This window comes from Colobus angolensis, unplaced genomic scaffold (genome assembly GCF_000951035.1).
Source record: "Colobus angolensis palliatus isolate OR3802 unplaced genomic scaffold, Cang.pa_1.0 Scaffold71, whole genome shotgun sequence".
NCBI classification, from domain to species: domain Eukaryota; kingdom Metazoa; phylum Chordata; class Mammalia; order Primates; family Cercopithecidae; genus Colobus; species Colobus angolensis.
Genome location: NW_012120821.1, coordinates 705,131 through 719,332, shown reverse-complemented (window position 1 = coordinate 719,332; position 14,202 = coordinate 705,131). Strand labels below are relative to the sequence as shown.

The 14,202-nt window shown below is 38.6% G+C and overlaps 1 protein-coding gene across 2 annotated transcripts in view; it reads left to right on the top strand.

Moving 5' to 3' along the window:
- The window catches only part of SLAIN2 (SLAIN motif family, member 2), a 76,383-nt gene that overhangs the window by 49,288 nt on the left and 12,893 nt on the right, over positions 1-14,202 (top strand). Inside the window, exon 7 of one of the 2 annotated variants that reach the window (XM_011927312.1) lies at positions 2,108-2,185. The exons of the other annotated variant lie outside the window; for it this stretch is intronic. Within the exon in view, the coding sequence (XP_011782702.1) occupies positions 2,108-2,185 (78 nt within the window). The remainder of the gene's footprint in view (positions 1-2,107; positions 2,186-14,202) is intronic. 2 annotated transcript variants of the gene reach the window in all.

The window sequence follows — 14,202 nt, the reverse complement described above, 5'->3', positions numbered from 1 at the left end:
ATATTGAATCCTTAATAAACTTTTTTAATGGTTAATAGTGTGGACTGTGGTGTGGACTGTAATGTATGTTCAATTGGTTACATTTTGCCCTCATTTATGCCACCCAACAACTGGCCTACGTTCTTTTCTTCAAACATACAAGGCATGGTCCTATCTCAGTATCTTTTTCCCTCTATCTGAAATGCTTTCCCCACATATCTATGTAGCTTACTTCCTATCCTTTTTCAGATTGCTATGCAAATGTCATCTTAGGGAAATCTTTCCTGATCACTCTATTTGTAATTGCAACTTAAATTGCCTACTTCCTGTCCCTCTTTTCTACTTAATTTTCTCCTTAGCAGCTATCACTATCTGGCAGGCCATATATTTTACTGCCTCATTGTCTATCTCCCCTTTCCTAGAATATTAGTTTCATGAGAGTAGGAACTGTATCCATCTATTTGCCTACTGAATACATTAAACCTAAAACAGTATCTGGAATAAAGCAGATATTAAACTATTTGAATGAATGAAAAACAGGAACAAGTGAGTGGATGAATAAAAATATAAATGGTTGAAAACATGTATGAATATATATGTAGATGAAAAATACTCTGATAGTAACCTGTATTTTTGTGCAATAGAAGTAAGATAACCCATTGGCTAGGCGCAGTGGCTCATGCGTGTAATTCTAGCACTTCGGGATGCCAAGGCGGGCGGATCACTTGAGGTCAAGAGTTCCAGACCAGCCTGGCCAATATGGTGAAACCCTGTCTCTACTAAAAATACAAACATTAATACAAAAATTATGGCAGAACCTTCATCGACCATGCTGAATGGAGTGCAGTGGTGCAATCACAGCTTACTGCAGCCTCAACCTCCTGGGCTCAAGCACTCCTCCCACCTCAGCCTCCCGAATAGCTGGGACCACAGGCACAGCACCATGCCTGGCTTATTTATGTGTGTGTGTGTCTGTGGGTGTGTGTGTGTAGACAGAGTCTCCCTATGCTGCCCAGGCTGGGCTCAAGCGAATCCTCCTGCCTTGGCCTCCTGAAGGACTGTAAGTGCTGGGATTATAGGCATGAGCCACCTCACCTGGCCAAGAAATCTTACTTCTTTCTGATAATGTATCAAGTATCCCTTTATCAGCCCAATAACGTTTATGCAATCTGCCTAGATTTAGAGTGACGAGAGCTCTCTTTTTTTGCACATAAACACTAAAGGTATATGAAATCTGACTTTCAGTAGAGTAACTAAAATATTTTAGAACCACTTAAATACACTGGTAGGTGTGAGACCCATCAGTCTGTTAGAGCCATAGTAACTGTATATTGGGGAAATTGGAACCACTTTATTTTGGATGCCCCTGAGCTGCTGCTTACCTGCTAATTTTGAGTTTCAGTGCAGTTAATAGATTAGGAGTTTGGAAGAAAGCTTAGCTTTCCTCATGGAAAACTTTAAAAGGTAGATGGTCTGACTCCTCCAAACCCCTCAACCCACACCAACATTACATACAGTGCTCCCCACCTGCATACATATGTGCACAGCTTAGATATGGTGCTTAGATATCCAGAGTCTGAGGTAAAAAATTAGTTGTACTCTACAAGATGATATTGAACATATTAAAGCTACTAGATTGTGACTCCCCAAGGACCTGCTGGGTTCTGAGTTTTCTTCTTTTTGAGTATGCAGATTATGGTTTCACATTAGGGTAATTCATCTAACAATAACTGCTTTGCCAAAATCTGCTTTTTTTGCGTTAAACAAGTGCTGCACTTTATACTGTGTGCTTGTATTCATCACTTTTATCTTTGTATTCTTTGTATCCCTAGCATGTTTGTGGTGGTTTGTTTTCTCTTTGATATTTTGACCAATTGACATATTGGAGATTTTCTCATCTATAAGAAACTCTTTTAAAGTTTATGTTCTTTCCCCTTTTCTTTCCAACTTAATACACTAAGCATCACTTTAAAATTCTTTTGCTTCTAGGATTCTAACATATTTGCACCTTATGGCTTCTGTTCTTTGATAAATTTTTAAGTTTGTATTAAAACATTCAAGTTTATAGACGCTATAGCCTTTATCTTGTACTTCCAGGCAAATATTACAGTTCCTTATTTTTCAACAGCTTCGCAAAGGCTGAAAAATTTGCCTCGCACTTCCCTCAAAGCCAAACAGTTGCTTCAAACTTCATCTACAAAAAGAGGTAACTACAGCCTCTTACTCAGTTTAAAATTTCAGCAAATGATCTAGTTAAATCTTAAGCCATTTGGCATACTGAGTCAGTGGTGTCTGTAAGGCACGTTTTAGTCTTATTTTGAAAAATAATAAAATAATGAGGATTTATTCTGTTATTTGGATAAATCCAGAGGAAACATTTTCTACAGAGGTGTGTATCGGGTTGCTTTTCTCAAAGGAGTAAATGGTATATAGAGAATATATTTTTCTTGCCAACTTAAAACGAAAGGGCATCATTTCAATTTTATGCCAACTTAACTTCATAAGTGCTTTAAAATGAACCAAATGTCAGACATTCTGTATGTTGATGTTTTTTCCTTGGACTTCGAGTTTTAGTTTTACTTATCTGTATAAAATGGGAACACTTCCACATTAGAAGGTAGTTGAAGTTAAATCAGAAGTTGTGGTTAACTGATAGGTCTGGAATGTTTATGGAGTTGTAGCTTTCATAACAATAGTTGAAGAAATAATATGAAGGTTGTACATCAAAGCTGTCCAGTATTGGTTCCAAGACACTGAATGGGCAGCCAGACAGAAGAAGAGTTAAGAGAAAACAGTAGGATTGGATAGACCAACAGTAATAAAAACAAACAGGCCTCAGAGGAAATGGTATGAAACAGAGGAAAAATGTTTTCCGTATCCAGAACATGTAGGTTTTCTGATAGCTTTAGACCTCAGTAAATAACCAAAATATGTAACAGAGGTAAAGCACTAAAGAAAATTGTACAGGAAGAAGAAATTAGATTTTTTTGGGGAAAAAAAGATTTGGTTATGTTTACAAAAGTGCTATAATATAAGTTTTGGCAAATTTACTGCAAATGTTTTTGCAGTGATTTCTTGGATTGAGTATAATTTAAGGAAATTGTTTTAGATAATAGAATTTGAAGGAAAGTCAAATAGGCAAATAAAAAAGCAGAATGTATGAATGTTTGTGTTTTGATTATCGGAAGTTGACCATAGGCCTCCAATATGAATGTTTGATGGGAAAGGAAGTGACAAATAGGGGTCATTATAGAAAGGGTTTTTTATATACTTATTTGGGAAATGTAGGCTTCTTTTTTTTGAGACTTCTCAATATTTTTTAGTACTTCCATGGCTAGGTGTGGGAGGCATATACAAACATGAAACTGAAAACACTGTGGTATCTAAACCAGGGCAGGAGATCTCTATACCGTAATAAAAGAGTAGAAGATTTTAAGTTGATATACATTTTGTTGTTTGCCTCTGTAAGCTGTTTCATAATATTTTTTGGAATTAAGTAGGTTTACATAACTTAAAATTTTTACCTAAAGATTCCATGTTGCTCCATTGATCAGGTTAAGAAAACCATAACTTCTAGCTGAAATTTTAAAATTTGTCTATAGGGGTTACATTATTTTTATCACTCCAAGCCACCAAACTGCCTACCCTCTGTGATAAGATGACAGGAAAACCCAAACTTAGAACTGTTATGAACTGGAATTCTTGGCATCTCTAGCTGTCTTATTGACTTAGTAAAGGGAAAGAAGGGGGACGGGGGGCGGGGGGTATGCAATTCTGTTTTGTTTAATCTCTTACTTATTTAACTTGATCCAGACTTTTATATTTTTTGATTGGTATTTTGACGTGGGCATTACCATTACCTACCTCTTCTCTATAAATTTTTAACCAGTTGAGAAATGGACACAGGTAAAAGGTAAGATTTAAAATATTAGCTTAATTATTGATGAAGCTGAAGTGGAGGATATCTTTTGGATCCAAGGTCAAAATGGATTTTCTGATTTCCCCTCATACCGAGACATTAAAGGGAGGGGTCTGCATTGACTGGCAGGAGTCTCTTCTCTTGTAGGGATGTGAGGGACTCAGGAGACAGAGGCCACCTGTTCACAGGTATATTTGGCATATTAAACATGTCCAATAAAGAAACATGGACCAACAGATGATAAATTGGCACACAAATCAATTTATCCATCCTGGGGATGAACCTGTACCTAGAAAGCTAATATATCATAGGGCTGACAGGATCATGGGAGGAGGAAAAAGATTACTTAGCAATTGGAAATGTAGCCACTTTGATTTTAATTGCATTTAGTAGTAGCAGGTATTTGAAAATGGAAAGTAAGAACTGTGTTGCTTGACAGAGTCACTCCATAAGTATTTGTTGAATGAATATAGTCATGCTGCTAAAGTCAAAAAAGGGTAGACACGTTCTTTGCGTTTTCTTTTTGCAAGTTTTTTGTGTTTCTTCAGCCTATCCTACCCTGAAGAAAACAGTCCAGTCTATGTTTTTAAGACTTCATGGAAGTGACTATTTAAACTGCTTTAAGAAATATTTTATTCATTCCCTGTTGTTGGGCACTTAGTAAAGTGGAGGTAAATAGGGCAGAGACCTCACCAAGCCAGGGGGAAAAAAATGAAGACTAATTAGACAAAGTGAATACAGAGATAACAGGATATTAGTTCCTTCTTAGTTGCCTCTTTCCTTCTAAACACCCCATTAAAAAGTGGGCAAAGGAGATAAACAGATACTCTCAAAAGAAGACATTCATGTGGCCAACAAACATACGAAAGAAGGAAATACAGAAGGAAAGAAGCAACAACATTTATGTTTTGCCTGTTTCATAGTTATTTAGAAGGAAAGAAGCAACTAAGAAGGAATTAATGATGGTAATTGTTTAATACTCTTCACTATATTTTGAGATACGTAATTCTGTAAAGAATGTCAGTGGTAGTTTAATGGGAATAGCATTGAATCCATAAATTACTTTAGGCAGTATGACCATTTTCATGATATTACGATACTGATTCTTCCTATCCATGAGCATGGAGTGTTTTTCCATTTGTTTCCTCCCTGATTGCCTTAAGCAGTGGTTTGTGGTTTTCCTTGAAGAGGTCCTTCATTTCCCTTGTTAGCTGTATTCCTAGGTATTTTATTCTTTTTGTAGCATTGTGAATGGGAAACCATTCATGATTTGGCTCTCTGCTTGCCTGTTGTTGGTGTATAGGAATGCTAGCGATTTTTGCACATTGATTTTGTATCTTGGGACTTGGCCGAAGTTGCTTATCAGCTTAAGAAGCTATAGAGCTGAAATGATGGAGTTTTCTGGATATAGAATAATGTCGTTTGCAAACAGAGACACTTTGACCACCTCTCTTGCTATTTGAATACCCTTTATTTCTTTCTCTTCCCTGATTGCCCTGACCAGACCTTCCAATACTATGTTGAATAGGAGTGGTGGGAGAGAGCATCATGGTCTTGTGCCGCTTTTCAAAGGGAATGCTTCAGACTTTTGCCCATTGAGTATGATATTGGCTGTGGGTTTGTCACATGTGTCCCTTTTTATTTTAAGGTATGTTCCTTCAATACATAGTGTATTGAGAGTTTTTATTTTTTTATTTTTTTTATTTTTTTTAAGGTAATAAATTCTTTAATTCACTTAACAAAAATATAAGAACACAAATCCACGTTTATTTATTGATTTTTCATTAGTTTAAATCCTTGAGGGGTACAGCATCACTCGGATTCTGTGTCCAATGGCCTTAGCAGGAAGATTGCTTTGGAATTTGGCACGAACCATGCCACTGTTTCCATGGGCCCGAGTTACCTTTCCCCAGATGACTCTGGTTTTATTTGGTTTGCCGCCTGGAGTCACTGTGTTGTCCTTTGCTTTGTATACATAAGCGCATCTCTTGCCCAAATAGAATTCTGTTTCATCTCGGGCATAAACACCTTCAATTTTAAGAAGAGCTGTGTGCTCCCTCATTCCTTTTTATTCTTTTCTCTCTTTTCTTTTCTGCCCATCTTATTTTGGAAAATAGTCTTCAAACTCTGAGATTCTTTCCTCCGCTTGGTCTGTTGCTGTTGATACATTGCATTGTGAAGTTCTCATGTTGTTGTTGTTTTTCAGCTCCATCAGGTCAGATATGTTCCTCTCTAAACTAGCTCTTCTGTTTGTCAGCTCTGGTATTTTTTTTTTTTTTTTTTAAGGCGGAGTCTCGCTCTGTCGCCCGGACTGGAGTGCAGTGGCCGGATCTCAGCTCACTGCAAGCTCCGCCTCCTGGGTTTCGGCCATTCTCCTGCCTCAGCCTCCCGAGTAGCTGGGACTACAGGCGCCCGCCACCTCGCCCGGCTAGTTTTTTTTTGTATTTTTAGTAGAGACGGGGTTTCACCGTGATAGCCAGGATGGTCTCGATCTCCTGACCTCGTGATCCGCCCGTCTCGGCCTCCCAAAGTGCTGGGATTACAGGCTTGAGCCACCGCGCCCGGCCTCTGGTATTGTTTTATCATGATTCTTAGCTTCTTTGCATTGGGTTAGAACATGTTCCTTTAGCTCAGCAAAGATCAGAACCCTGCATCTGTCAATTCAGCTGTCTCAGCCTCAGCCCAGTTCTGTGCCCTTGCTGGAGAGATGTTGTGGTCATTTGGAGGAGAAGACACATTCTGGCTTTTTGAGTTTTCAGTGTTTTTGCGTTGATTCTTTCTCATTTTTGTGGACTTATCTACCTTTGATCTTTGAGGTTGTTGACCTTTGAATGGGGTTTTTGTGGGGTCCTTTTTGTTGATGTTGTTGCTTTGTGTTTTTAACAGTCAGGCCCTTCTTCCGTAGGGCTGCTGTGGTTTTCTGGGGGTCCATTCCAGACCCTAGTCACCTCAGTCCCTCCTGCATCCAGAGGTATCACCAGTGAAGGCTGCAGAACAGCAAAGATGGCAGTCTGCCCCTTCCTCTGGGAGCTCCGTCCCAGGGGGACACTGACCTGATACTGGCCTGACCACTCCTTTATGTGGTATCTGGAGACCCCTGTTGGGAGGTCTCACCTAGTTGGGAGGAATGGGATCAGGGTCCCACTTACAGAAGATGTCTGACTGCCCTTTGGCGGAGCAGATGTGGTGCTCTCGGGGGAGCCCCCTTTGTCCAGACTGTCCGGACTCTCCAGAGCCAGCAGGCTGGAAAAGCTGTTGGCTGAACCACAGAGACAGTGGTTATCCATCCTCCACAGGCTCCGTCATCAGAATTTCGTTCATATAACCCTGGCTGGAGTTGCTGAAATTCTCACAGGGAGGCCTTGCCCAGTGAGGAGGGATGGATCACGGTCCCACTTAAAGAAGCAGTCTGGCCACGATCTGGCACAGCAGCTGTGCTGCATTGTGGGGAACTCCTGGTCTGGACCACCTGGACTTTCCAGAGCCGCCAGGCTAGCACAGCTGACTCCAACTACAGCGATGGTGGTCACCCTTCCTCCCAGAAATTCGGTCTATGTCAGGCAGTCTCCAGCCTGCTACCGCTGGCTAGCTGGAATTCCAAGCCAGTGAGTCTTGTGACGTGCTGTGGGAATGGAGCCCACAGAACACTGCTGCCTGCTTCCTTGGATTCAGCCCCCTTCCTAGGGTAATGCATGGAGGGATCTCCTGCCTTGCATGAATTCCTGAAACTGGAGTATGCAAAACTACTGGGTCTCCGTGAGTGCCTGAGTGACCATTCTGCCGAGACTCCACACAGCTTTGTGCTTTGGATCCTAGGCCATGGTGGTGTGGGCTTGTGAGGGAATCTCTTGATCTGTGGGTTGCAAGAATCCATGGGAGAAGCATGGTTTCCCAAGTCAGGGCAGGGTTGCACAATCACTCACCACCTGTCTTGGCTGGTGGTGGGGGCTCTCCTGGCTCCATGCTGCATCCAAGTGGGCCACTGCCTCATCCCGCTGCTTTTCCTCGCTCTCCATTGGTCAAGCTATTCGCCTAGTCAGTCCCAGTGCAAGAACCTGGATACCTCAGTTGAAGGTGCAGAATACACTCACTCTTTTCTTTCCTCTTTTCATTCCTCTCTGCAGCAGAGCTGCAGACCACTGCTACTTCCAATTGACCTTGGCCCACCCTCCGACTTTTGCGTTTCTAATTATTAGATTTTAAAATGCCTTTTGATATTAGACTACCTGAAGATGGAGAATGAAAGAATTTTGTGATTACCTAGAAATCAAAATTAAAAATTTGTCTTTTCTGTCAGCTGACAAGTATTTATTGAATCTGTATCATAAACAAGATACACTCATTATATCTTTTCCTCTTTTCTTCTCTGTTCTAGCCCCTTTGCTTTCTCCTCTTACAGTTGTGTTCAAAACTAGCTTCTGACATACACAGACTTCTTAGAAACAATTAAAATGATAGGAGTTGTTTCCCCTCCTATGATTTTGATATGTAAAATTTGATGAATGAGAGAAGAAAGAGTGTGGAGGCTGTTGTTGAGGTTCCCTCCAAACACACATTCCTGTTAGACCATTTCATGCTATTTTTGGAATGATAACTGAACATTATAGGTTTTATTTTACATTTAGACTTAATGTTTTTATGGTTTTCTAAGGCCTTTGTCTTTCTCTGTAGTTAAATCTTGATTACAGCCGTCAATTTCCTTTGCTGAGAAAGTCCTAGGTCAAAATTTTCTCCTCTGTGAAATTTGTACCTTAATTTTTCCAGTTAAATGCTGACTGCCTTTTAGAATATGAAAGTTACAGCTCTTGCCGGGTGCGGTGGCTCAAGCCTGTAATCCCAGCACTTTGGGAGGCCGATACGGGCGGATCACGAGGTCAGGAGATCGAGACCATCCTAGCTAACACGGTGAAACCCCGTCTCTACTAAAAAATACAAAAAACTAGCTGGGCGAGGTGGCGGGCGCCTGTAGTCCCAGCTACTCCGGAGGCTGAGGCAGGAGAATGGCATAAACCCGGGAGGCGGAGCTTGCTGAGCTGAGATCCGGCCACTGCACTCCAGCCCGGGCGACAGAGCGAGACTCCGTCTCAAAAAAAAAAAAAAAGAAAGTTACAGCTCTTTAAATTTCACCTGTATCCAATCAACCTCATTATATTTTTATTGTTCCCTGACCCACTTGTTTATAGATAAGTCAAAGTGCTGCTACCATGGAACATTTTTTCCAATAGTATCACTACAGCTAATATACCTCTTCAGATCCTCTCTAGTTTCCCCTCCACTTTACATTAACTTTGTTAACATATTTCTCTCCATACCTTGATGATCTAGGACTTGACTTATTCTTTCATAGACTGTATTGCATTTATCTAATAATTTAGGGATTAATAAATTTACAATGATTGCTGATTTATAAATCTGTTTTTAAACTTTATTATTTTTAAATAAAACATGAAATCAGAAAACCAATACACAGTTTAATTAATTCTTATAAGGCAAACACCCTTGTAACTACCATCCATATCAGGAGACTAGAACTTGGCACCTCAGACATCCTCCACCTGTCTGCTTCCAAACACAACCCTCTCTTGACCCCTCCCCAGAAAGTATCTACTCTTCTGAACTTTTATAGCAGTCACTTCCTTTTTTGTATAGTTTTATAATCCAAGTTTTGAAACTAGTTTTGCCTTTTTGATATATCTTTTTAAGTTTCTCTTACTTTATAGTTTTCTTCCTTTTCTTTTCTCTGTCTCATTGTTTCTTTGAAGAAACCACCAGACCATTTGTTCTGTAGAGGTTCTTACAGGCTGGATTTTGCTGATTACTTTTTCATGGCTTTGTTTAGCAGGTTCCCTTGTATTTTCTATAAAGTGATAGTTGGATCTAGGCAGGTAACTAAATTATTTTGCTATTTTTGCAAAACTGGTTTTTTTTTTTTTTTTGCATAGGTAGTGGTGCTTCTTTATCCAAAGGTGCATAAAGTGGGGTTTCCTCTTTTCATGATGTTAGCAGTCATTGATGTGTAATGCCTAGATTCATAATTCATTAGGTATTACAGAATTGGGAATTTTAATTCCAGTGTTCCTTTTTTTATTTGTCACAGTACTGTATAAAGAGAATTTTTTCCTTATTTGGTCACAGTGGTAGTTTCTTTAGGAAATTCAGACCAAATATTTGTTCTTTCCCTTTATTTACTAGTTTACAAAATTTAAAAATGGCAACGTGGCACCTTCCAAAGGTGACCAGTTTTTAAAAATAGTTTTCATTATGAAATTACAGATTTAAACATATTTTTAAATATGTTTCAGTTCATTCTAGATGTTTTTCCAGCTTTACTGGAAGCCTTTACAAGTTGGCTTCCAAGTCTTTTTGACACAACTCTAGTAGTCTTTGATACCATCTTGCTAGCTGGTATGGCAAGATTGGCTGGTCTTGTACATATCTTGCCAGAGACCTGGAGTCAGGCATTTCTCCAAAAAGTTCTGCTTGCTTTTGGTATTTCAAGACCAAAATCTGTGTGTTTAGCTATACTTAATTGCTACTGGGTTGGTCATTGTTTCCCAGTCTTTTTAGTTACTAGAGCTAGGAAACATGTGTAGGTTTGTCTTTGTATATTTTTTTAAGATTAAATGCAGAGCTTCTGGGCAATTATTTAACCTCCTCTAGCATTCTCCCATCCTGAGAAACTTATTTCTCAGCAACACATAAAAGTAGAATATCATAATAATTTGTTTTGTCCCATATTTCACATAAAGTGTTCTTAGGATAACATTAGCATGACATACAATATGATTACTGAAAACAATTTTTACAACTTTTGGTTATGCTTTTTTTTTTTTTTAAGTTAAGCTGTATCCACATTGTCAGATACCTGTTACATACTGTTTTCTCCTTCACATACCTCACTTAATTTAGGCTCTCCTTTTAAATACATATTTGATGCTTAATGCCAGTTTATATGTCATTGTCTCATCAGTCATTTTTCTTGTCTGAAACTTATTCTTTAATAGATTCCTTAAGGAGTTATGAGAACAGTATTCATTTTTTCAGTTTTTACATGTTGATGATAGCTTATCTCTTGTTTTCATACTTGAAAGTCATTGTCTAGATATGAAATCTTTGGCTCACATTTTCTTTAACTTAAATGTATTACTCCACTTTCTGCAGGATAAAGAATTGTTTCTGTTATAATCATTTGGTCTTTTTATCTGGATGTACAATGGATATTTTCTTTTTCTTTACAATAATTTACTAGAATATGTCTTAGTAGTGATCATTCTAAGCTGCTTTTCCCAGATTCGGGGTGTGTTCTTTCATTATAGAGTAGCAAACTTTTTTTGTTTTTCAGAAAAGTTTCATTGAATTGTAGTTTTTTATATTCTGTTCTCTTGGTTTGGTTTTCTTTTTTGTGGGGACCCCTGTTGTACACATGTTCGAGGTTCGTTTCTTGTTTCTATATTTGTTGCCTTCTCTTGAATTATTTTTTTCTTTCTTCACTTCTATAAAAGTTTGTTTTCATTGTCTGTTTCTCTTACAACATTATCTATTGTGTATATTGACTCTTGTGTTTCTCCTTAGACATCATCTTAAAATGATTCATTTTATAGCTGATTCCTTCCTGAGTTCCATTAGCTCATTTCTGAGTGTTTCTCTCTCTGATTTATGCTATTCTTTAGTATCTTGTAGCAATATTAAAATATTTTTAAAATTTGAAATATTAGATAATTTCATCTTTGTGTGTGTGATTTCTTACCATGATTTCTGGTAAGGTTTCACTTCTTGTAGAAGTGTTACTTTACTCCTTATTTATTCTTTTTTTCTTGTAATAACTTTATGTGTGATTTGACTTCAGTCCTTTTCTGTTGCTCATTTTTCCATGAAATTGATTTTTCTAAACACTTAGCTTGATTTAAGACTTATTAATTTTATGGTTCTATAGCTCTGTCTTGTATTTGGAAGTGTTCAAAAACATGGCTGCTGCTTTTCTGAGATTTCTTTCCTTTATTCCCTCCCTCCACTTTCAAAATTTATCCTTTCTTAAAGTGTACTATTTGGTGTTTTTTAGTATATTCACAGAGAGAGAAACCATTACCACTATCTTATTTTAGAAGATATTTATCACCCCCATAAGAAACACCATACTTACTAATAGAACTCCTCATTCCTCACTTCTTCTAGCCCCTGGCACCTGCTCATCTACCTTCTCTGTCTCTAGATTTGCCTGTGTTGGACATTTAATATAAATGGAATTAAACCATATATGATCTTTTGTGACTGGCTTCTTTTACTTAGCATAATGTTTTCTAAGTGCATCATTTTGTAGCATGTATCAGTATAGTCATTTGCTGCATAACAGCGTTTCAGGGCCAGGCACAGTAGCTCATGCCTGTAATGCCAGCACTTTGGGAGGCTGACGTGGGAGGATCATTTGAGCCCAGGAGTTTGAGACCAGCCTGGGCAACATAGTGAGACTGCATCAGAAAAAATAAAATAGCCAGGTATGGTGGCACGCACCTGTGGTCCCACCCACTTAGGAGGCTGAGGATTGGAGGATTGCTTGAGCTTGAGAGGTTGAGGCTGCAGTGAGGTGTGATTGCACCACTTCCAGCCTGGGCAACAGAGCAAGAGCCTATCTCAAAAAATCTAAAACCAAAAAACCGACATTTCAGTCAACAATGGATCGCATGTACAATGGTGGCAATTTCTGTCACCTAGTACCATCATAGACCTTCCAGTGGGATAAGATGTGGAGGTGGAAGATAGTGATACTGATGATCCTAACCCTGTATAGGCTTGGGCTCATGTGTGTGTTTCTGTCAGTTTTTAGCCAAAAAAAAAAAAAAAATTCAAGTAAAATAAATAAAGATTTAAAATTAAAAAACACCTGTAGAATAAGGATATAAAGAAAGAAAATATTTTTGGACAGCTGTACAACATGTTTGTGTTACAAGCTATGTGTTATTACAAAAGAGCCAAGAAATTTTTAAGTTAAAGCTTATAAAGTAAAGTAGTTACAGTAAGCTAAGATTAATTTATTATTGAAGAAAAATAATTTAGTGTAGCCTAAGTGTGCAGTGTTTATAAAGTTTGCAGTAGGGTACACCCTACTCACTTACCACTCACTCAACTTCAGTTCTATAATCTCCATTCATGGCAAGTGCCCTATACACATCTACTTTTGTCTTTTATAACATTTTTACTGTACTTCTTCTATGTTTAGATTTGTTTGGATATGCAAATGCCCTTCTGTTACAGTTGCCTACAGTGTTCAGTGCAGTAACATGCTGTATTGGTTTGTAGCCTAGGAGCCTTATACTATTTTAAAAAATTTTTTGTGGGTACATAGTAGGTGTGTATATTTATGGAGTTCATGAGATATTTTGATACAGGCAAGCAATGTGAAGTAATAACATCACAGAGAATCAGGTCCCCATCCCCTCAAGCATTCATCCTTTGTGTTACAGACAATCCAATTACACTGTAAGGTATTTTAGAATATATAATTAAGGTATTGTTGACTATAGTCACCTGGTTGTGCTATCAAATAGTAGATCTTTCTCTATTTTTTTTTTTTTTGTACCCATTAACCATCTCCACCTCCCCCAGCCCTGCCATCAGCTGTTCCTTATAGCCTAGGTGTATAGTAGCCTAAATAACTTAGGTTTGCGAAAGTACACTCTGATGTTCCTACATGGACAAACTTGTCATTTCTCAGATCATATCCCCATTGTTAAGTGACACATAACTGTACTTTGTTCCTTTTTATTGCCAAATATTCCATTGTGTGGATGCACCACATTTCGTTTAGCCATTCATCACTTGGTGGATGCTTGAGTTGTTTCCACTCTTTGTGGAAACAAATTCCTATTGTGAATAATCCTGTGGTCAGGCCCAGTGGCTCACGCCTGTAATCCCAGCACTTTGGGAGGCCGAGGTGGGCAGATCACCTGATGTCAGGAGTTTGAGACTAGCCTGGCCAACATGGTGAATTGAAACCTCGTCTCTACTAAAAGTACCAAAATTAGCTGGGTGTGGTGGTGGGCGCCTGTGATCTCAGCTACCTGGAAAGCTGAGGTAGGAGAATTGCTTGAACCCAGGAGGCAGAGGTTGCAGTGAGCTGAGATCATGCCATTGCACTCCAACCTGGACGACAGAGCAAGACTCCATCTCAAAATAATAATAATAATGCTGTGAACATTCATGCACAGTTGTTTACATGGACAGACATGTTTTCAGTTCTCTTGATTATATACTTAGTGGAATTACTGGATTATATGGTAGCTTTATGTTTAACATATTAAGGATCTGCT